General features: G+C 42.3%; 1 protein-coding gene across 1 annotated transcript; it reads right to left on the reverse strand.

The window, feature by feature from the left end:
* Positions 1–5,028: 5,028 nt before the first annotated feature.
* Positions 5,029–21,063, reverse strand: pcdh12 (protocadherin 12). Its single transcript, XM_076105338.1, has 6 exons — positions 20,951–21,063; positions 17,748–20,622; positions 16,109–16,194; positions 15,293–15,432; positions 8,625–8,789; positions 5,029–6,690 (listed from the first exon to the last, which is right to left on the reverse strand). Exons 2-6 carry the CDS (start codon positions 20,592–20,594, stop codon positions 6,437–6,439), a joined length of 3,492 nt encoding a protein of 1,163 aa, XP_075961453.1. The 5' UTR covers positions 20,595–20,622; positions 20,951–21,063; the 3' UTR covers positions 5,029–6,436.
* Between the last annotated feature and the right edge of the window lie 1,942 nt (positions 21,064–23,005).

Below are 23,005 nucleotides of genomic sequence, written 5' to 3' on the forward strand. Positions count from 1 at the left end.
AAACACCAGGATGGAGACGGATAAACACCAAGATGGAGACAGACAAACACCAGGATGGAGACGGACAAACACCAAGATGGAGACGGACAGAAACCAATATGGAGACGGACAGAAACCAAGATGGAGACGGACAAAACCAAGATGGAGACGGACAGAAACCAAGATGGAGACGGACAAAACCAAGATGGAGACGGCTAAAACGCTGAACTCGTGGATTCAAAACATCAGTCCACAAACCAATTTGGTTAAATCACAAAGATTTTGTCCACTTCCTAAAGTCAGCCTTTGGTTAAAACCTACAGATTACAGCTTGCTGATCTGATACTAATTCAAAACAAGGACCGTTTTCTTGACATTAGTCACTGATTTCTCCACACTGCCTCGATGGATAACTACATTTGAAACATCCTTGTTGGAACTAAGACAGCCCTTACTAATCTCTCTAAATGTTAATAAATATCAGAAACATTGAATCCTGGGAACTTTGGAAGAAAGAAAACACAGTTTGGACCACATTCAGTAAAGGAGTTCTGTTAGTATTATATTAATACTATTTGTAATGATTAACACCTAAAAGAAAGATGTCACACTCTAGATGTTGTCAAAGTTTACTGATGAAAACAGAAACAACAGAATCACTTCTAAACCTTTGGGGTAACGAGCGGGACCATTTGGGGTTCCAGCGAGAAAGTTTAGCGAAGAAAGTGTCGTAGAATGCACTGTTCAGAAACGAATATAATGAATGTTACACACATGTTATATAGCCAGTAAAAGAAGAGATTCTGTGTATATATATCATGTAAGCCATTTTACACACTCCAAACACAATTCTACACGACTAATATAAGTATCTAAAACAATTACCACAATATCACTCTTTTTTCGCCATTGCTGAGCCGACCACACACTCCGGTAGGTGCTAAGAAGAAGAAACTAGAGGCTAACACGGAAAACGGAAATCGCAGAAAGCACGCCAATAACACACAGATTCCACAGATATCTTCAGAATTTCTCTCCGTGAAACCAGTACAGAGCTGTGAGCAAACAAGCACCAGAACCACAAACCACTTTATCAATACAAATCGTAACTGCACCTCACCGTGAGCTGAATTTGTGAAGAGAACAGATAAATCCCCGCTTATTTCGATTCAAATATGTTCGACGTATATCCTGTTGTGTCTCTCAACTGTTTGTTGAAGAAAGGGGGGTCTACCTAACTTAGGGGACCAGGGGGTAGAGATTTGACTTTCGCCGAATGGAATTTTATGCTCCGCGAGGGACGGCGTGGTTTTGATTTTCACTGGCTAACGATACTGTCAATCAATACCACGTTACCCCCACTCGATTGTCTGGACTCTGACGTGTCATTTTCTGAAATTGACCAATCATAGGCTGAGAAAGGCCCACATACACACAGGGAAACTGGAATTCAGACGAGAAAATCCCATGGATGACAGACACAAACAGGCTCAGAGAGGATTCAGGCTCTCAAAATGAAGCCAACCTGCTGTATTTGGATAGATTGAACACTATTAGTGATAAAACAAGTGAAATATATAGGTATATAGTGTATAAAATTACAATGGAACAGCTGGTTCCAAAATTTCAATTTGGTGACCTCACCTGACCTCTCTGTACTAAAACCTCTGTAATCAAACTTTGCACAGAGACTGTTGACATGTTCTTCTATGATTTGGGAGATGTTTTAAGGTAACCACTGCCTCATTTCAAAGAAACAATAACAATAAAAGTGCTTTTTTTTCAGGTGAACCTGAAACTTTTCAATTTTCAGCTGTGTGCCATCTTCATTCACTCTTAACCAGTAACATATACACTGATATTTATACATCTGAACAAATCTCACAAGTGTTACCTTTATTACAACATCAACATTATTCAAATAGACCTTGTAGTTGCAGAAATACACTATTTTTAGTATGGGTATGCAATTTTCGAGCAGAGGCCTAATAATAGGGCTAGAGGGCTCTACAGGTTTTAAACTAAGAACATGGATATCTGGATATCTAACCAACATGACGGACAGGTGTCTGAGGACAATCAGAGCTCGTCAGGCACAACGTGTCTCACCTGGACCTGACTCACATTTAAACTGGTGGCAGCAGCCGGTCGAGTCCTAAAGACTCACAGACCAACAGCTACTTTGGTTTCCTTCTGGTCGAGTGTCCACCGCTGAGCTCTGTGACAAAGAAAACCAGCTTCAGGGTTTTCTGTTCTCCATATAAAGTAACTGAGAGGAAGTAAGAAACATCTTCGCAGCTCAGATGAAGAACACATGAAGGACGACGGAGGTTTTAAATGCAGTCGAAATGTGGAGATGTAGACGTCTAAAGAACAATAAATACTGATTTCAACTTGTTTCACCAGAGAAATATACGTCATGAGGACATAAAAACCTTTGAAAGGACTTCAAATGTTTCATAATTAGGCAGATAAACATAAATATGCTCCCATAACCTCAGAAGAAGAAACGATCATCAGAAAGTCACATTAATGGATAGTTCATATATTCACACAGTTTTAATTTGCTGTATTAATCCGTCCTCTCTGACTCAATATTAATGAATGCACAGAAGGATTCACACATATATTTTGGGATTTATATATCAATTACTCTCTCCAAAAAACGTTTTTCAATACACACAAAAACAGACACAAATACTTTATGGATTTCTTCATATTTAAAACAAGAAATATTTTTCTGCATCAGAAATGTGCTTTTTTTACATTTATACACAAACTATTTCTGTATGCATTGAAAGATATTTTTGGGTGGACAGTTATTTATATATAAATCACTGATTCAATCACTGTCTTTCAATGAAGCTGTGTGAAAAAGCAAAGTTCAGTCCGAGGCTTCAGCAGAGAGTGAAGTCTCTCGCAGTCACATATTACAACAAACCAGTGGCGGGCCGTCATTTTAAACCTGGGCCTTCACTGCTGTCCTGCAGCTGAAATACCACCTTATAACCTCATGATGGCGCCACAGCTATTATTAGTTTCTATGGCTGTAACTATGTACGTATTCGTATTAAACCGTTCGGTACAAGTCTTCCAAACCAAACAATACGTTTGAATAATAGTACTGCATTTGGAAAATACAGAAGCTTATACTGTGGGAAATATAATGTTTTGTAATGTAGGACAGAGCCGTGGTTCTCCAACTGGTCTGGCTGCGGGACCCACCATCACCCCTTAATGACAAGCCGCGACCCAATTTTCTCTATTGGAGACCGTTTTATGGTTTACTTTCACAATTCACATACTAATAGTACTGCTCTGCTATCTCTTTCCTCAGCCCCGTGTGTCACGGTGTGTGTACATCTCACTCGAGTCAGGAAACTTGTCAGAATACTCATATTTGATTGGCTGAGCTGCATCACGTGATGTGATTCACAACGCATTGGTCGGTGCTTTTCCTGCTCCGCTGAACAAGTGCCATAAATGCTGGAATAACTCCGCTGCATAAAAAATAACCTTCAAAATAAAAGCACAAGATTTTTTTTTTTGTCAGGCAAAGGCCGGTCTGTGTGACCTCTGAACCGGAACAAAAAAAACACAACAAAAAACAGCTGGGGCTCCGCAAGTGTTCTGGGAGGCTACGCTAACTAGCTTAACGGGAAAACAACAGCAGCAACACGCATTCTGCTACACACTCGAGGGCCATTCAGATATTAGATGTAAAAAAAACAAATGCAGTTGACTTACCAAACTCCATCCTCCTTTCATCCCAGTTAAATCCCAACTCACAAATCCGTTTCTCCTCCTTCAGCCATTGAGTATTAAAAAAACAAAGCTAGGTAAAATGATAATAATCTACACCAAGCACAATGCAAAAAATGTCATAATTTCTTTGATATCTTTCAATTTGAACTCTCACTACTCCAACTAAGCTCTGCTGTTAAGTTTTGTTTCACGATAGTCACGTGCTCGCCCACTGACCAATCACAGCACGCTGCACCTCACTGCAGAGCTGCACCTGAACACTGAGCTGCACGTTAATGCTCACGTACTTGTAGGCCAGCTAGCAGCTCTGACACGTCAAAGAATACGCCCAACATGTCAAACTAAAGATCTGATTGGTTGAACACTATGACAATCAACAATATCGTCCCCATTCACTTAAACTGCACATGGATTCACTTGTGAGTCTGCAGGCCTCTGTTCTTACCTAGAGACACAGAGGTGAGATCTGATTGGATAAAAGCTCTACTTAAAACAAGCTGCACTGGAAGCAGAGCAACTGAGGAAGACAGTAGCTGTGCAATGAGAACATAAGATGATGGGGAAAATATTATTATAAATTATAATACATGTAGTGTATTTAAGAAGAATTATTAAATTATAAAATAGATATAACTTTGTGATTCTGTTCAGGCCAGCAGAGAAGGCCTTGCAGGCCCTGACGGCCCACCACTGACACAAATACATATATGACTGCATTATTTTATTGTAGCGTATTTCACAATAATGTGTGTGTTTACTGCAGAGCAGCAACAAGAGTTGTGACAAGACTGCTGCTGTTTGGTCTCAATGAAACCTCTGGGTGTAATGTGTCTCTCAGACACCAGATGGCGCTCTGCACAAAGGAGACTGAGCAGCTCGTGACGACGCTGCATTTCATCATTGCATCACTTTTTATTACTTTTGTTGGTTTGAACCAAAACGCAACCATCAACAAAACAACATCTTCATCCTGAAATAAAGAGTTCATGTTGTGGAGACCGAGAAGTTCTGAGCCCATAATGTGAGCAGATGTTTGATGGGTGTCACACACACACACACACACACACACACACACACACACACACACACACACACACACTCTTAATACACTTTGATGTTTCTCCAATGAAGTTCTGAATGCTGTTTGAGTTAAATGACGTGAAAACAAAGTTGAAACATAAAAACACACTTTATTGGAAAAAAATACAAAACTAACTTTCCATTAAAAAGTTTCACAAAAGTCTTTTGATATATAAAAAACAATATGTACAAAGTTCTGTTTTCTGATTTATAAAATACAGTAAAAAAGACGACTTATTATAGAAGTTAAAGCAATAACTTAACTGAAGAGTCGTTGTATAATTGTATGATGAAACAGCCTGTAAAGGAACATCCAGACAAACAAAGTCTCTCAGCTTGTTTCTGTCTCGAGGAGGAACAAGAAGACAAAGCATCGCTTCCTTCTGGTCACCAACACACAGAACTAAAGCCCATAATGACGTCCGGTCGGTCCGACTAAACAGCAGCAACATAACGAGGACACATCTTCTACTTTCAGATTCACCATTAAACTTCGTCCCAACTTCTTTCCTTCACTTCCTGTTTTCTTCCTGAGTCTTTGTTTTCCTTCCACTTGATTCCTCAGCATGAGCACCATTTCAACATGCGTGTTCTGTATCAAATCCCTGATCTTCTCCTCAGATTAAAGAACTATTTACACACCAGGCATTTTTATTTATTTGACAATAATCTCTTATCATATCTCAATGATCAGCAGGTTTGTGGTTCTGTCCAACACTAATAAACCCGTTCTCACTCTCAGGGCGTCAAACACCGACGGCTGGTCAGAGACCGACGTCTTTATTAGAGGCTCAACTGGTGTGAATTAAAGAGAGAAAGTCCTCACAAGGCTAGAGGGACAAACAGAGTCAAACAAACACAGGACTTTCACTCAGGGGACCGGTGTTTTTGTCCCATGTAAAACCACAAGTTTTAAGTTTTACAACATGAAAACAACGCATCTTCATATAACGGTTCATAGGATATCTTATCTTGTTTAAAACTACTACGTTAGGTTTAGGGAAAGATTGTTGTTTGAGTTAAAATAACTACAGAAGTGTCGTTACGGAAGTACTAAAGTTACGTGACAAATAAATCAACGTTGACTTCTGGTTTCACACGAGGAACAAACAAACAACGGTCTGACGGAGGAAAGATCTGTTTGTTGGACTCATCCACCTCCACCACCGCCCTGTGAGGGTTTGTATGGTCTCTATACTTCCTCGTTCATGATTACGTAGATAGGATTGAAATAATAATGTTTAGCTTTTACAAAGAACAACTGTGCTTCTGTTTCCTATCGGAGTCAAAGGACATTTGAATAAAGATGAAACTTCATCAACCTTAGTGTTTGAGCCTGAAAACATGTCTTTCAGTTTGACCGAGGAAACGGACTACAAAAGCACCCAAACAGTCAAACTCATGTTAACACCAGGAGACAAATTTAGCTTCATGTTGACTCTGAACACATCTTCACCTCTTCTTATTGGCACAAAAGTGCTGGAAGTGACACCTTCTTTATATTGAAGCCTCAATCTATAAAAAATAATTTTATATATTTAAATCATATTTCAGTATTACATCAACATTCTCCTCACACACAGAAACTCAGTCTTTCCAGAGTTCAGTGATCTCATTGATAAAGTCCTGAAGGAGCAGCCAGGCCCGCCCTCTTCTCAGCATTCCCAGAGTTCCTTGATGCGTTTCCTGAGGCGGCGGTGTCGTCCAGACCCAGAGACCGGCGGTACGCCGCGGAGAGTCGGTACAGGATGTCGGCCCGAGGGCCGGGGTGGGCGTCGGCCTTCTGTGTCATCAGCATCTCAAACAGCGTGCTGACCTCAGACAGCAGCGCCCCGCCCAGTGGGCCGTCCTTCTCTGGAGTTTTACCTGAAGGAGGAAGAGGAGAGGGAGGAGTCACTCTGCTGCATTCTGGGAATGAAAACCAGACCTTCTGCCTCAACTACAGCAGTTAATAAAACAATTATTAATTGGTTACAACTTCTGAAAATGTGTTGGTTTTCTTTGGGTTTTCAAGTGTTATTTAAAACAGCCATTTCAATGAATCTAATTTTAAATAACACATTTTAGTTGTCTAAACCTAACTAAGTCGTTTTGTTGTCTAAACCTAACTCAGTAGTTTTGTTGTCTAAACCTAACTCAGTAGTTTAGTTGTCTAAACCTAACTGAGTAGTTTTGTTGTCTCAACCTAACTAAGTAGTTTTGTTGTCTAAGTAGTTTTGTTGTCTCAACCTAACTAAGTAGTTTTGTTGTCTAAACCTAACTAAGTAGTTTTGTTGTCTCAACCTAACTAAGTAGTTTTGTTGTCTAAGTAGTTTAGTTGTCTAAACCTAACTAAGTAGTTTTGTTGTCTCAACCTAACTAAGTAGTTTTGTTGTCTAAGTAGTTTTGTTGTCTCAACCTAACTAAGTAGTTTTGTTGTCTAAACCTAACTGAGTAGTTTAGTTGTCTCACCCTAACTCAGTAGTTTAGTTGTCTCAACCTGAGTAGTGTTGTTGTCTAAACCTAACTGAGTAGTTTAGTTGTCTAAACCTAACTAAGTAGTTTTGTTGTCTAAACCTAACTCAGTAGTTTTGTTGTCTCAACCTGAGTAGTGTTGTTGTCTAAACCTAACTGAGTAGTTTAGTTGTCTAAACCTAACTCAGTAGTTTAGTTGTCTCAACCTAACTAAGTAGTTTAGTTGTCTAAACCTAACTGAGTAGTTTAGTTGTCTAAACCCAACTAAGTAGTTTTGTTGTCTCAACCTAACTAAGTAGTTTTGTTGTCTAAGTAGTTTTGTTGTCTCAACCTAACTAAGTAGTTTTGTTGTCTAAACCTAACTGAGTAGTTTAGTTGTCTAAACCTAACTAAGTAGTTTTGTTGTCTAAACCTAACTGAGTAGTTTAGTTGTCTCAACCTAACTCAGTAGTTTAGTTGTCTCAACCTAACTAAGTAGTTTAGTTGTCTAAACCTAACTGAGTAGTTTAGTTGTCTCAACCTAACTAAGTAGTTTTGTTGTCTCAACCTAACTAAGTAGTTTTGTTGTCTCAACCTAACTAAGTAGTTTTGTTGTCTAAGTAGTTTTGTTGTCTCAACCTAACTAAGTAGTTTTGTTGTCTAAACCTAACTGAGTAGTTTAGTTGTCTAAACCTAACTGAGTAGTTTAGTTGTCTAAACCTAACTAAGTAGTTTAGTTGTCTCACCCTAACTCAGTAGTTTAGTTGTCTCAACCTGAGTAGTGTTGTTGTCTAAACCTAACTGAGTAGTTTAGTTGTCTAAAACCTAACTAAGTAGTTTTGTTGTCTAAACCTAACTCAGTAGTTTAGTTGTCTCAACCTAACTAAGTAGTTTCCTGTGAAGACATGTTTATTTTGAAAAGACTGTATTCATGTAACGAGCAGAAATTAACACACGTTTCTGGACTTTTGTAGGAAAACGCACAAAAAATGAGCAACTTTTCATCAGATATACGAAGAATTGTATGAGGATACGTTGAAAATAGCCAAAAGTTTCAACCGTGAAACTAACGAGACATCTGTGACATCCACAAGTTTTTTTAAAAATCTAGACATTGTTATCATCTTTCAATAATTCTTTAGAATGTTTTGGTTCACTTTTGACTTTGGACGTAAAGTTTTAATACTTATTTAAAAGCTAGAGTTAAATCTATGTCGACCCTTTTTACACAACATCTACCTACAGCTCAGCTACGCTTCAGACTCTACAAGTCTTTTAATAGATCATTAAGTAGATTCAACCGCTGTGATTTAAACTCTAACTTTTAAATTGAAATGATAGCAAAACAAGACTCTTTGCATTTTTACCGAAAGTGGAGAAGGACGAGGAGTCCAGGGCATCCCGGGGACAGAGCTCACTCTCAGGGGAAGGTGGCCCGTTGGGGACAAAGACGTTGTCGTGGTAATCGGCAGTGAGAGGCAGAGAGAGCCGGGCCATCCAAGCCGGGTCGCTGACGTCTGGGAAGACGTCATCTACAGAGAGAGGAGAGAGAGCCGAACTTAAATATCTTTAAACTTTACATTCATTCAGACGTCCTGTGAGACTCTTCCTTTTAGTTTCTCTCTATCTGGAGAACGAGGCAGGAAGACCAGGAGGAAACAACACACTGCCTTTTATTCTGAAGTGTCCTCTCTGATCTCATCCTCATCACTTCCTGTTTGTGTCCTGTACTTCCTGTTTGTGTTGTCAAAATAATGAAAGAGCTTCATAGTTTTTAATCAGTTCATGTGGAAGATATCTGGAGGAAGAAGAGATGAGTTATTAAACTTAAAACGGACTCAACACAGGACGTTTACAGTCTGATGAATATGAAACATACCACACAGATATATAGTTTCTAGTATTTTAAGTATTTATATTTCCAAAGTATACTGTGAGGAGTCAGGAGTGAATCTAAACAGAGATACAGTTATTTCATTCATAAAATTGAACAGATTGCAGACATTGTTCGAGTTCCTTCATTTATTTTAGACTTTATTTCTGTTATTATTTCTTTCATGTTTTATTGAAACTTTGTTTTGTTATTTTAAGAACTGCGGATGTTTGTGTGTTTACTCAGTCAGAGTTAAAGCACAATGCTGATTATAGAGGTATCAATGTATAAATCCATATTTCTATTTCAACAAACATTTGACACGTTATCTATTGAAGAACAACAGAGTGAGACTCTGTTTCCTGTTACATCTCTTTACTTGTTCTTGTTACTTCTCTGCACGTCTACATGTGAACTTCTATGTAACATGAAGATTCATAATCAGACTCTCGTAGAAGTAAAAGTTCTGCTCAACATTTAATATTAATATCAGTTAAAGTATAAACAGTGAACCATATCTGATCAGTTAACGGATCTCCAGCTCCTTTCAGTAGATGAACTCTGGATGATGTCTGAAAGTCATTATGTAGTGAAGCTGAAACATTATTATTATTATTATTATTATTATTATTATTATTATTATATTCAGAGCTCCTGAAAGAGTCTTTACTTGATGTTAAATGTAAAATATTATTTTTTAACGGCCGTCTCCAGACGTCACATTAATGAGAGTTTAAAAGTCTGAGACTAATCAGCCTCCTTCATCTCACCACCAACAGATGTTTAACACACACACATACACACACGCACACACAGTTAATCCCCCCCCCCCCCCCCTCCCCGTCTTTCCTCCTTTTGTTTTGGCAGATTTTCTCCACAGATCCTAAGAACACAAAACGCTCCTTCAGTTACTGAGAGCATCGAGTTTCAGTAAATCTTTAGAGATAAAAAACTTAAACCAACGTTGTGTCTGTAAATAAAAACGTCTTCAGCCCGTATTTCATCTGGAGAATCACATCAGTGTATGAATAATAAGCCCGAGGATGAGATATGATATCAAACAAGAGGTATTTATCTCAACATGCAAGATATGGATGAAGACGAGGATTTCTGTCGAGACTAAAACCAACAATGAGTCTGAATGGTTCCTACTGAAGACGTATCGATAAACACGTCTCACAGATACTGAGATCAGAGAACAGCTGGAGAGTTATTATTCTCACGCACGATGTTTTAACTGCTGTGACTCCAAACTCATCAAAACACATGAAATAGCAGGAAAATGTGTCACACATGAAAGACTGAATACACGCACACACACACGCACACACTCTGCTGTCAGGTGTGATATCATCTTCACACCTGGACAAAGACGGCTTTATATTTGTGTGATTCATCATGAAGAAGAAGAAGAAGAAGAAGATGTTACAGGTCACACATGTAAGAGAGAGACACACACACACGCACTGGTGTGAGTTACAGCCTGCAGGGTGGAGGTGAGTCGAGCATCACACACACAACACAACACACTCCCTCTCACTCTTTATGTCACAAAGTCAGCTCGCCCCGGGACTCTGACCACAATACCAGGAAGACACACACACACACACACACACACATATAACACTAACATGCTAATAACCCAGCATGGTAACTAAAACAAACATGCTAATATCTCATCATGTTTATAAACCAATAACACTAGCAAGCTAATAACCCAATCAAGCTATCACTAACATGCTAACCCTAATATGTTCATAACCTTAAAACACTAATAAGCTAACAAGCAACAACAACAAGCGGCCACTAACATGCTAATAACCCGACTTACGAAGAATATGATACTCTAATAACACTAAAACAAACTAATATCTCAATACAAGCTAATAACACTATCATGAATAGTATCATGCTAATGAGCTTTCAGTTTACAGTCGGAGCAGGAGAGACGGTAAACGCAATGCGGTTAGCGTTAGCTACCGTTAGCAATATGAGCTAAGCTGTCATGTGACGAGGAAGGACCAATCTTTTAAATCACTTCTTAAAAAACATTTTTATAGACTGGCTTGTATGTGATCTCATCGCTTTTCTGTTTTATGTGTTGATTTTACTAAATGATTTATTTCATTTATTTTATTGTATCGACTGTCTCACTGATCTTTCTGTTATTATGAATTTGTTTTTGCTGCTTTGTCTGTCAAAGCACTTTGTAAACTCTGTTTTTAAAGCTGCTCTATAAATAAAGTTATTATTATTATTATGATGGAGTCAGTATGGGACTGCACTACATGCTGCAACACCTCGACTCCCCAGGGTCATATGAAGGGTTCTGTTTGTGGACTTCAGCTCAGCGTTCAACACCATCATCCCGGAGATACTCCAACCCAAACTCTCCCAGCTCACTGTGCAGCCTCCACCTGTCAGTGGATCACTAACCTCCTGACTGACAGGACGCAGAATGACTGTATGAGAGAGAGAGAGAGTGATAGAGACATAGACAGAAAGATAGAGAGTAAGGCAGACAGTTTTATGGACTGAGTGAGTGAGACAGACAGACAGACAGTTTTATGGACTGAGTGAGTGAGACAGACAGACAGACAGTTTTATGGACTGAGTGAGTGAGACAGACAGACAGACAGTTTTATGGACTGAGTGAGTGAGACAGGCAGACAGACAGCTATATGGACTGAGTGAGTGAGACAGGAAGACAGACAGTTTTATGGACTGAGTGAGTGAGACAGGAAGACAGACAGCTATAAGGACTGAGTGAGTGAGACAGGAAGACAGACAGCTATATGGACTGAGTGAGTGAGACAGGAAGACAGACCGTTTTATGGACTGAGTGAGTGAGACAGACAGACAGACAGTTTTATGGACTGAGTGAGTGAGACAGGAAGACAGACAGCTATATGGACTGAGTGAGTGAGACAGGCAGACAGACAGTTTTATGGACTGAGTGAGTGAGACAGGAAGACAGACAGTTTCATGGACTGAGTGAGTGAGACAGGCAGACAGACAGTTTTATGGACTGAGTGAGTGAGACAGGCAGACAGACAGTTTCATGGACTGAGTGAGTGAGACAGGCAGACAGACAGTTTTATGGACTGAGTGAGTGAGACAGGCAGACAGACAGTTTTATGGACTGAGTGAGTGAGACAGGAAGACAGACAGTTTTATGGACTGAGTGAGTGAGAGAGAGAGACAGACGGAGAGAGCCTGTGTGCGTGTAACGGGTTGCCATGGTGAGGACGCATCTGTTGGAGAGTCTTTGAGTCTGATAAAACAGGGAAACACCTCTCAAACAAATCATCAAAACTCCCATAACCGTAGCTCCTATTGCTCCGATATTAATAAATGAGAGGAAGGATGAGTTGAAGAACAGATCCTGTAAAAATTGTGTCTGTAGTGTAAAAAATGTGGCTTAACTGGCGATCTAGAAATGGGGTACCGTGTTCTGTGGAAGATGTTTTTGAAGCAAAATTTAACATTGGTCTCTATGGAGCAGAAAGTTGGTTTTCCTCTCAATTACAGGCTTCTGTGTCAAATGTGTAAATCTGTGGGATTCCACAGTCATTTGTCTACGACAAGGACAAGATTAGCTACTTCTACATCCAGAAATTATGCATGAAGAGTGAAGATTGTGGACACAGTGGCAAAAGACAAATCTTTTTTTCACAAGAATCTCAAGCTGCTCTTCACTCTAGCGGTGACATCACGCACTCTAAGCTGCGCAATACACACCCATTATAAAGTCAGAAAAGGGCTGAAAAAATCATAAAAGTTAAATTGCTACAGTTCAAAAAGTTTAAAATATATCAAAAAGCTGAATCATTCTGCAATAGCTCAGGGTTGTAATGGTGTCTGTAGCTGAAAGTATGAGGAAGTAGAAGGATTTGAAAGTTGAAGAGGATTTGAAAATGTTCTCCATAGACATCCCATTCAAAAAAAATGTGCAAAAAGCTTAATAATTCAAAAAGTTTAAAGATTAGAAATATGAAGAGATATAGCAGATGTGTCCTTAACGAGCTGAACATTTTGATATTTGAACGGTTTCTAGTGATTATAGTTGGAATGCTGTTAAGCATTCCAACTATAATCACTAGAAATAATAAAGAATATTATTATTAAGTCCGATAGATTATATACAGTGTGCTTTGTAGCGCAAAGGTTTGTGATAGTGTGATAGATAGTGTGCTATCTATTTTTCGGAGAGATTCGCCCAGCGGTTTTCCCGAAAATCCCGAAAAACTGAGCAAAATGTCTCCATTCACTTGAATGGGGTTCCTGCGTGAAGAGAGCAAAAAAATCACTTAACTCTGGGCCCATATTGACTAGCCGTACATTAACGTAGAAAAATGATTCAAAGTTTAAAACGTAGACAAAACGCTGCACTTTATTGAGCCAAAGGGACATTTTGATAGCTAGCACAGTTTTCATGAAGTCACAGATTAAGTTTCAGGAAAATTTTGGGTCTGTTTCAGATTTTTTAATGGGTGTGTATTGCACGGCTCGTTAAGAGCTAGAGTGAGAGCATAACCGTCAGAGTGGAGCGGAGCAGGAAAATATTCTATGATTTTTCCAAACAAATTGCTCCAGCTCCCACAATTTTTACTCTTTGTTCACCATTTTTGGCCCAAAAGCTTGGAAATGTTGTGCTGGTCGCAGTAAAGTGTCTGTGGAATCCAACAGACTTACACATTTGGCTCAAAGAGCCACAGAGCGACATGAACTTCAACCAACTGCTCCATTAGACTCCATGTTAAATCTCACCACTCATTTCTCAAAGAAAGCAGACGGTACCAGTTTTGTCTATTGCTCTGGAGCTCACATTATTAACACCACAAACATAAAAAACACATCAGCGCGTTTCCCAGAGTCTTATCTTTCTCACGGTATCCATATTTTGGCACTCAGACTCCTGCAAATTTTTTAAAAAGAGGCAGGGGTTTTGTTCAAAATCACTGATTACTGCAACGTTTCTTAATCAGTCTGCCTGGTGCGTCCTCACCATGGCAACCAGTTACACACACACACACGCAGGCTCTCTCTCTCTCTCTCTCTCTCTCTCTCTCTCTCTCTCTCTCTCTCTCTCTCTCTACACACACACACATGACTTGGAGACATTCAGTCAAAGGCATTCCTGTCTGTCTGTCTCACTGTCTGTCTCTCTGTCTCTCTGTCTCTATCATACAGTCATTCAGGTCTTAGATATTTTTAGAGACAGAAATGATGGGAGCCATTTGTGGACTGTCCATCACGAATACAAGATTCAATCCAAGAGTATGAATCTAAAATGCAGAAAAGAGAGAAGCGCTATCTCAATCGAACCTCAACGATACTATCGGTAACATCGGCATGTGTAGCTATATATTGCGACGTCTTCAGGCACTAGAAGCCACACTGTCAAAATTTCCTGCGAAATTTTCTAGTTACTATTATGATCTTCATCTTCAGTGAGCAGGTGTTGCTTGGATAAACAAACATGGAGGTTTAAGACTAAAGGAGTGTGTGTGTGCGTGTGTGCGTGTATATGTGTGTGTGTGTATATGTGTGTGTGTGTGCGTGTATATGTGTGTGTGAGTGTGTATATGTGTGTGTGTGTGTATATGTGCATGTGTATATGTGTGTGTGTGTGTGTATATGTGTGTGTGTGTGTGCGTGCGTGTATATGTGTGTGTGTGTGCGTGTGTATATGTGTGTGTGTGCGTGTGTATATGTGTGTGTGTGTGTATATGTGCATGTGTATATGTGTGTGTGTGTGTGTGTGTGTGTGCGTGTATATGTGTGTGTGTATGCGTGTGTATATGTGTGTGCGTGTGTGTGCGTGTGTAAATGTGTGTGTGTATATGTGTGTGTGTGTGCGTGTGTATATGTGTGTGTATATGTGTGTGTGTGTGCGTGTGTATATGTGTGTGCGTGTGTGTGTGTGTGTGTGCGTGTGTGTGTATATGTGTGTGTGTGTGTGTGCGTGTGTATATGTGTGTGTGTATATGTGTGTGTGTGTGCGTGTGTATATGTGTGTGTATATGTGTGTGTGTGTGCGTGTGTATATGTGTGTGCGTGTGTGTGTGTGTGTGTGCGTGTGTGTGTATATGTGTGTGTGTGTGTGTGCGTGTGTATATGTGTGTGTGTATATGTGTGTGTGTGTGTGTGTGTGTGTACCGTTGAGCAGGTTCTGGAGTCCCTCCTCCAGCTGATGGTCTGAGTCTCTTTCTGGTTCCCAGTCCACGTCTCCAGCCTCGCTCTCTCCGTGTCCGCTGTCTTTGGTGCTCTGCCAATCAGAACAGTCCTGACCTCCATATCTACACACACACACACACAGACACACACAGGTGAGGATTAATAACCCTTTCAATTAATCCACAGACATAAAAACACTTAATCCTTTGACCATTAGTTCTTAAAACAAAAGAAAAAGACACATTTATTTAAAATGAATAATAATTAATTGTTGTTATGTAAAGAGTTTTTATATGTTTAACTGGATGAAGCAGGAAAACACAGCTGCTCTAAAGTGAATCAGAGATTATTGTAAATAGAAATAAAGTAAAATAAGTAAATAAAAGGTTCATTTATTCTTCACAGAGAAACAAAGAACAGAAATCTGATTTAAGAAATAATAAAAAGACCAGACCAGAGGTTTAGTGAGATAAGAAGAGTGACACGCACACACGCACACGCACACGTACACACACACACACTCACACACGTACACACACACACACACACATCAGGAGTCAGAAGTGTTTCTCCTTTATTAGGAGTGTGCTTTGATCACAGCCTGAAACCTGAAACTAGTGCTGATGAAGAGAGTGATGAAGAAGAAGAGGATATCATCAACATCAGGAGGAAGAGGATTGAAGAGGACGATGATGGAGCGATGTATATCGAGGTTAGGGATCAGAAGGAAGAAGAGTAGGAGGAGGAATGTATTGAATTTGGATATCAGGAGAGAGGAGGATGAGGAGTCCCACTGACCTGCGATGAGAGTACTTGTTTCCTCTGAAGTTTGGCCTCGGCTGAAGCTGACCCTGATGGAGGAGAGAGAGGAGCTGGGAGATCTGCTGCAGGGAGGAAGAGGAGGAGGAGGAAGAGAGGGGGTTAGAATAATGACATCATGTTGTATTTAGGTGGACTGATGGTGGAGCAGGTAGAATCAACTGTTTCTCTGTCTTTAGTCTCTCTGCTCACAGCTTTGTGCTGACAGCTCACTTATACAGCGGATACACACTGACCTCCAGGGAGGAAACACACACACACACACACACACACACACGGGGGAAAGTAACCTTGTGTGTGTGTGTGTGTGTGTGTGTGTGTGTGTGTGTGTTCACACACTAATATATGACTTTGTTTAGCCGTGACGTTAGTGTGTTTTTGCTCACATGCTGCTCCAGAGACAGGAAGTGGCCCCTAAAAGCCTATTCTTCTCTGGACGAAGGTGTGTGTGTGTGTGTGTGTGTGTGTGTGTGTGTGTGTGTGTGTGTGTGTGTGTCGAAGCCTGAGGAATGCCAACTGGGCCGACTAAGAGGGTTGAGGAGAGGTGTATTCTGGGTAAAACCTACTTCCTGTCTGTGATGGATTCACGTGACGTCGGACTGAGTCCAGCTCTTTGTTCTCCGTCTGAGGGGCGTTGGCGGTCACTTCTGACCCTCAGTGACGCTGGTTTTAACCTTTAAAGGTGTTAAAACTGATGTTTTTTGGTGTAAATTCATATCTGAATTACATATTAGATATTTTAATGGGGGTGTGAAGTTCTGAACGGGTTCTTTTCCTCTTAAAACATCGTTCAAACACACAGGACGACGGACACAAAACGGAGGACTTTATTTTTCTTCTTCATGCTTATGTTGTTCTGCACGAATATTGTGAAGTTCACACGGAAACTGTAAAAGAGCAAAAGCATAAATGCTCTCCAGTATGAGAGACGTGTGTCGACCACATTTATTGACCCATAATCTAAAATGAACACTTACAGAATAAAGTTTACTAAAGTACATTTGATGTGTTTGATAGAGCTGCGGCCCAAATAATACTATAATACTAAGCAACCAATCCCCCCACGCACACACACACAGACACACACACACACACACCTCCTCCTGGTTTCAATATGAACGTGATATGTGACATTCAGTAAAGAGGTCTGTCAGAGAGGATTACTGTCTGTGACACATTAGCACCTGAATGAACTCACTGCTTTCAGCCTTCAGGCTGTCTGAGTAAGTCATCATAGGGGGGGGGGCAGAGACGCTGCTGGGAGAACGTAATGGAAGCTGGTCTGAGCGTTAGCTATAGTGGTTTAAGCACAAGTGAATTAAAACGTTTTAGATGGCAGTAAATTAAATGTAAACGACATTGGCCTTAATGTTTAGTAGTAAATAATCTTAAATAGAGAAAGTAGATCAAACAATACTTTAAGAAAGTATCACGCAGAGTTAGTTAAATCATGAATTCTATATTTTCTTCAGAACTTGTAATCAATCAGTTTAAGCCGTCTGGCATAAAATTAAGGACTAAGAACTAATAAACAAAGTTTAAACAAAGTAACTAAACGTACATGTAAGGAACAAGAGTTAAAGTTTAGTGGTGTAATTCATGACAAACAACAACTCACCTGCACTTCAGGTGAAGCTGAGGAAAGCTCGATGGCGTCCCCGAACGCAGCCATTGACAGTCGCACCAGGTTTCTGAGTATCTGCTGGTGTTCTGCGTCGATTCCCCCTCGTCCCTCCGAGGTCCTTGGCCTCCTCAGAGTCGCCTGGGACGCCATCGAGCTCGCCGGCTCCGTCCCCTCCTCCCCTCTGGCGGTCGCCTTGCGCCTCAAGGTGCTCGAATGCGAGGCCGAAGAGGACGACGATGAAGGGTTTCTGGCTTTGCAGAGATTCCGGTGCAACGCGGCGTCCAGTTCGATGTTTCCGAGTTTCCGTAGAGTTCTGCAGTGGTGGGTGGCGTCCCCTTCTGGGTATCCTTGGGAATGGAAGCTTGTGTTCATGACCGATGGCATCAACGTGTACTGCCTCTCGGTTTGTTCGTCGTCTGACGCCATCGGGGGTGGAGCCAGAAGCTGGGCTTCGCTGCCGTCGTCCTCAGGAGGCTCCTCCTTCCGCCCTCTGATGACAGGAATCAGCTGGATGTCGGACTTCCTGATGTTCTTCTGCGGGCGTCGCGGGTGGCGGTCATAAGTGGACTCCGCCTGCCGGCAGTTGTACGCCCGGCCGTCCCGTTTCTCCGGGCGGCAGAACGTCGTCACCAAAGCGACGGCTAACAGCAGCAACAGGCAGGTCGCCCCCAGGCAGACGGCCATCATCATGGTGAAGCTGAGCTGCCCGCGGTTACCGGGCGACGAGTTCTTCAGATGGTCCTTGAGGTTGATAAAAGTCACCTCCAGAGTGGCCTCGGTGGCCAAGCTGGGACTCCCCATGTCGGACACGGCTACGTTCACCTTAAAGGTTTTCCCAACAAGCTCGGTGGCGTTGGTGGTGTTCACAAACAGCTGGCCCGTCACCCGATCCAACCAGAACAGTTCGTCCACGTTCCCGTCGGCGATGAGGTAGCTGAGTTGTCCGTTCAGCCCCGAATCTGGATCTTCAGCTTTTAAGGTGGACGCAAGGAATCCGAGTCCGTCTCTGACCGGGCGATTGATCATCAGAGAGGTGGATCCCTCGTCGATGTCGTTCCCGAGCTCCATCACAATCTCCCCCTTGTCCGTATTGACGTGTACGCTCAGAGAGGCCACGCCCTTTCTGGGTTTCGGCTCCTTGATGACAGGGTGGTTGTCGTTCACGTCCCGAACGTCGATTTGCACCGAGGCCGTGCCGGTGAGAGGCGGGTGACCCTGGTCGACGGCCTCCACCGTGAAGGAGTAGGCGTAGGACTCCTCGTAGTCCAGAGGACGCTGGACGCTGATGACACCGCTGGTCGGGTGGACAGAGAAAGACCGGGTGTCGGTTTCCACTTCGTTGGGGCTCCGTATGAAGTAGGACACTCGTCCGCTGAACTCCAGGTCGACATCGTGGGCTTCGACTTTGAGAACGTGGTAGCCCGCCATGTTATTTTCCTCGAAGGAGGCCTTGTAGAGGGAGGTGGAGAACACCGGGGCGTTGTCGTTCTCGTCCAGAACGTGGACCGGCAGGTGTTTGACACAGGACAGTGGGGGGTCTCCGTAATCCTGGGCCAGCAGCGAGATGTTGTACCGCATCACCTTCTCTCGATCCAGGCTGCCGTTGGTAACGATCATGTAGTTGTCGCCGTGGATCCTTTTCAGGCGAAAAGGGCCAGATTCTGGCTGAATGTAAGCTCTCACTTTGCCGTTTTCTCCCGAATCCGCATCGGAGACCATCACCAGGGCCAGGAAGGTGTCCTCCGGTGCTCCCTCCAGCACAGTCGCCACGGGGGAGTTGGGTGGCGTCCAGGTCATGTGTATCCTGGGCGCGTTGTCGTTTACATCTCTTAGCTTGACGTGCAGTTTGCAGTGTGTGGGGATGGCATTGGGCCCGCGATCCCGGGCCTGTAGGATCACCTCATAGGAGGCTTGGGCCTCGTGGTCCAGCGGCGCTTTGAGACTCACAGCTCCGGTTTGCGGATCCACATGGAACAGTTTATGAACCTCCGGACGCGTGTGCTTACTGAGCGAATACTCAACCTCCCCGTTGGCACCTTGGTCCGGGTCGGTGGCCTTGAGGTGGATTATGGTTGTCCCACGTGCTGTATCCTCAGAAAGCTCCACGCTGGGGGTGCTGTCCTCAAACATGGGGCTGTTATCATTCGAGTCCTGAACGTTAACGCGGACTAATGTGCTCCCAGACCTGGGGGGGTTCCCTTTGTCCCACGCCACCAGGGTGAGATCAAACGTGGCCTGAACCTCCCTGTCCAGTTCTTTGATCACCACCAGCTCGGCCTGTTTGGTGCCACCGGGCGCGACCGTCACATCCAGAGCAAAGTGTTGGTTGACGGACAGCGAGTACGTCTGGAGGCCGTTCGGTCCAGCGTCGGGGTCCACGGCCCGGTCCAAAGGGATCCGCATCCTGATGCCAGCCGTCTCCGAGATCTCCACTTCCTGCAGCGTGCCGGGGAAGCCGGGAGTGTGGTCGTTCAGGTCCATCACCTCCACGCGGACCCGCAGGAAGTTGACGGCGCCGCTCCTCCTGTAGAGAACGCTAAAGGCCAGCTCGCACAGGTCCGAGCCGCGGCACAGATCCTCCCGGTCCAGCCGGCCCTGGGTGGAGACGACCCCGTCTCGAGCGCTGACGGAGAAGGGAAGGGCTTTCCCGTGCTCCACCACTTGGAAATCCTCCAGAGGACCGCCGCCTTCGTCCCGCTGCCGGAGGTCGTCCACCAGACGGCCAACCCGGGTTCCCGTCGGCTGCTCCTCCCAAACACGGTACTGGATTGTTATCGACGACGGATCGGAGGAGCGAACGTCGGAGCAAAGACTCAGAGCCAGAAGCAGAGCCGGCAGCATAATGAGGTGAAGTGAGGATGTTAATCTCCTAAACAGACAGAAAATAAACACTTTAACATTTTAAAAACTGAAATCAAAACTGTTTTCTTTTCATATAGAAGTGAAACATATCCTGTTTAAGATCTTGATTAAATCCATTTTTTCTTCAAAATAATCTCAAAACAAAACAAACTAGTAAATCAAATGTTGGTTTCTTACTTTAGAATGGAACTGAAATCAAAACTGTTTTCTGTTTAAAACAGAAGTGAAAAAGATCCTGTTTATCTGTAACAAACATATACCATCTTGTTAAATCCAATCCTTCATAATAATCTACAGTTTCTTCTGACTCATGAACTGAAGTGTTGGTTTCTCACCTAGAAACAAGAAGAACCTCCAGGAGACCGTTACTGTGTGAAGGTCATTAAGACATCGTCCTGTTCCTCTCTCAGCTGCTCTCACTTCATCCTCAACTCAGGAAAAAAAAGTTTTTGCTCCAACTGAGAAAAGTTTGGATGTGTAGGTCTCCACATGCCGAGCCAATCCCGAGAGAGGAGGAGGGGCATATGCAAATTATTTCAGCCTGGACACAAAGAAAGAGAGAAGCCCCTCCTGCTTTTTTAAAGAAACATGAGACCGTAAAGCTTTTCTCTCTCAGTCTGCAGAAACTCATCACAACCTGAAGTCTTTTGAGTTGACTCCCAGCAGGACTATATATATATATACATACATATACATATATATATATATATATATATATATGTATATATATATATGTATATGTGTGTATATATATACTGCATCATAAACAACACAATACTGTTTCAGTCTGCAGCCTCATTATGAACTATATTTCATTCACAGTACTGTTCTGTTTAAATCTACAGTCATTTAATTTGTACAGTTATTTCAAAAGTGTTTCAAACAGTCAATCAAATTCAGTAAATATGTGTGTATGTACGTGTGTTTGTATGTTTGTCTGTGTGTGTGTGCGTGTGTGTGTGTGTGTGCAAGTGTGGGTGTGTGTGTCTGTGTGTGTGCGTGTGTGTGCGGGTGTGGGTATGTGTGTGTGTGTGTGTGTGTGTGTGAGAGACTACATTCCCAGCTGAACGTTACAGGAAGAGAATGTTTCTGCAGACACAGGAACACGTCTGTTTCCACTTAATTCACCACCTGTATGATAGTGTGAGTGTGTGTGTGCGTGTGTGTGTGCGTGTGTACGTGAGTCTGTGTGTGTGTGTGTGTGAGCCTATGTGTGTGTACGTGAGTCTGTGTGTGTGTGTGAGCCTATGTGTGTGTGTGAGTGTGTGTGTACGTGAGTCTGTATGTGAGTCTGTGTGTGTGTGTGTGTGTGTGCGTGTGGTTAAAAGCAGGATGTATGTGATCTGCTGACCCACATGTTGAAAAGATAAGGATCAGAGTGGAAGAAGACAAATACCACAGGATACACTGTGTGTGTGTGTGTGTGTGGTGGGGGGGGGGGGGTTCTATTAGCTTATTTTCATCAAAACCTGATAATGTTTCTGAAAACATAAAGTTTCTCTTTAGACGACCGGAACTTCTTTTTGATCTCGTATTTATCACACGTGGATTCATCCGCAGCTGAAAGTAGTCCCTCATAAAAACACTATTTCCTGTTGGTTCAGGAGGAACCAATGAGCTGAGAGCTGAGACGAGTCAGGAAGTGTGGAACACAAACACATTGTTGATGTTTATTATATTTAAGGACAATAAGAGAAATGTGATATAAAGTTGATATATTATATTTGCATATTATATTTAGATATTATATTTACCTCGTATCTAAACATTAAAGATATTATTCATGAGTTCTTATACAAAACGTACAACTTCACAAATATATGATAACTTAAAATTACATCACATGTTTTATATAAATTTGCTAAAAAATAAATGTAAAAGTAAAAAAATAAAAGTGCTCATTATATATTTAGTATATAGTAATATATAATATATTTACTATATAGTAGTAATCGTATATAGAGCTTCAATACTTTCATTCATAATTAATATATTTCTTTAATATTTTACACCCTGAAACATGAATAAAAACAATAATGGTGACATCACATGTGTGTCTGATGACCTCAGAACCTTCTTCTCATTGGTGGATCTTCATGACAACAGGTGACTGTGGAGAAACTTTTGTCTCCTTCTCACCTCCTCACCTCCTCCTCTTCATCCTGCCTCCTCTATACGTCTGTGAACGAGCTTCCTGTCGCAGGAAACAGCCTCGTGGTGAAGGTCAGAGAGAGGAGGGGAGGAAACAGGGGGGAGGAGAGGAGGGGAGGAACCAAGGGGGGAGGAGAGGAGGGGAGGAAACAAGGGGGAGGAGAGGAAACAAGGGGGGAGGAGAGGAAACAAGGGGGAGGAGGGGAGGAGAGGAAACAAGGGGGAGGAGAGGAGGGGAG

This window comes from Anarhichas minor, unplaced genomic scaffold (genome assembly GCF_050575085.1).
Source record: "Anarhichas minor isolate MPS153535 unplaced genomic scaffold, ASM5057508v1 ptg000031l, whole genome shotgun sequence".
Lineage (NCBI taxonomy): Eukaryota > Metazoa > Chordata > Actinopteri > Perciformes > Anarhichadidae > Anarhichas > Anarhichas minor.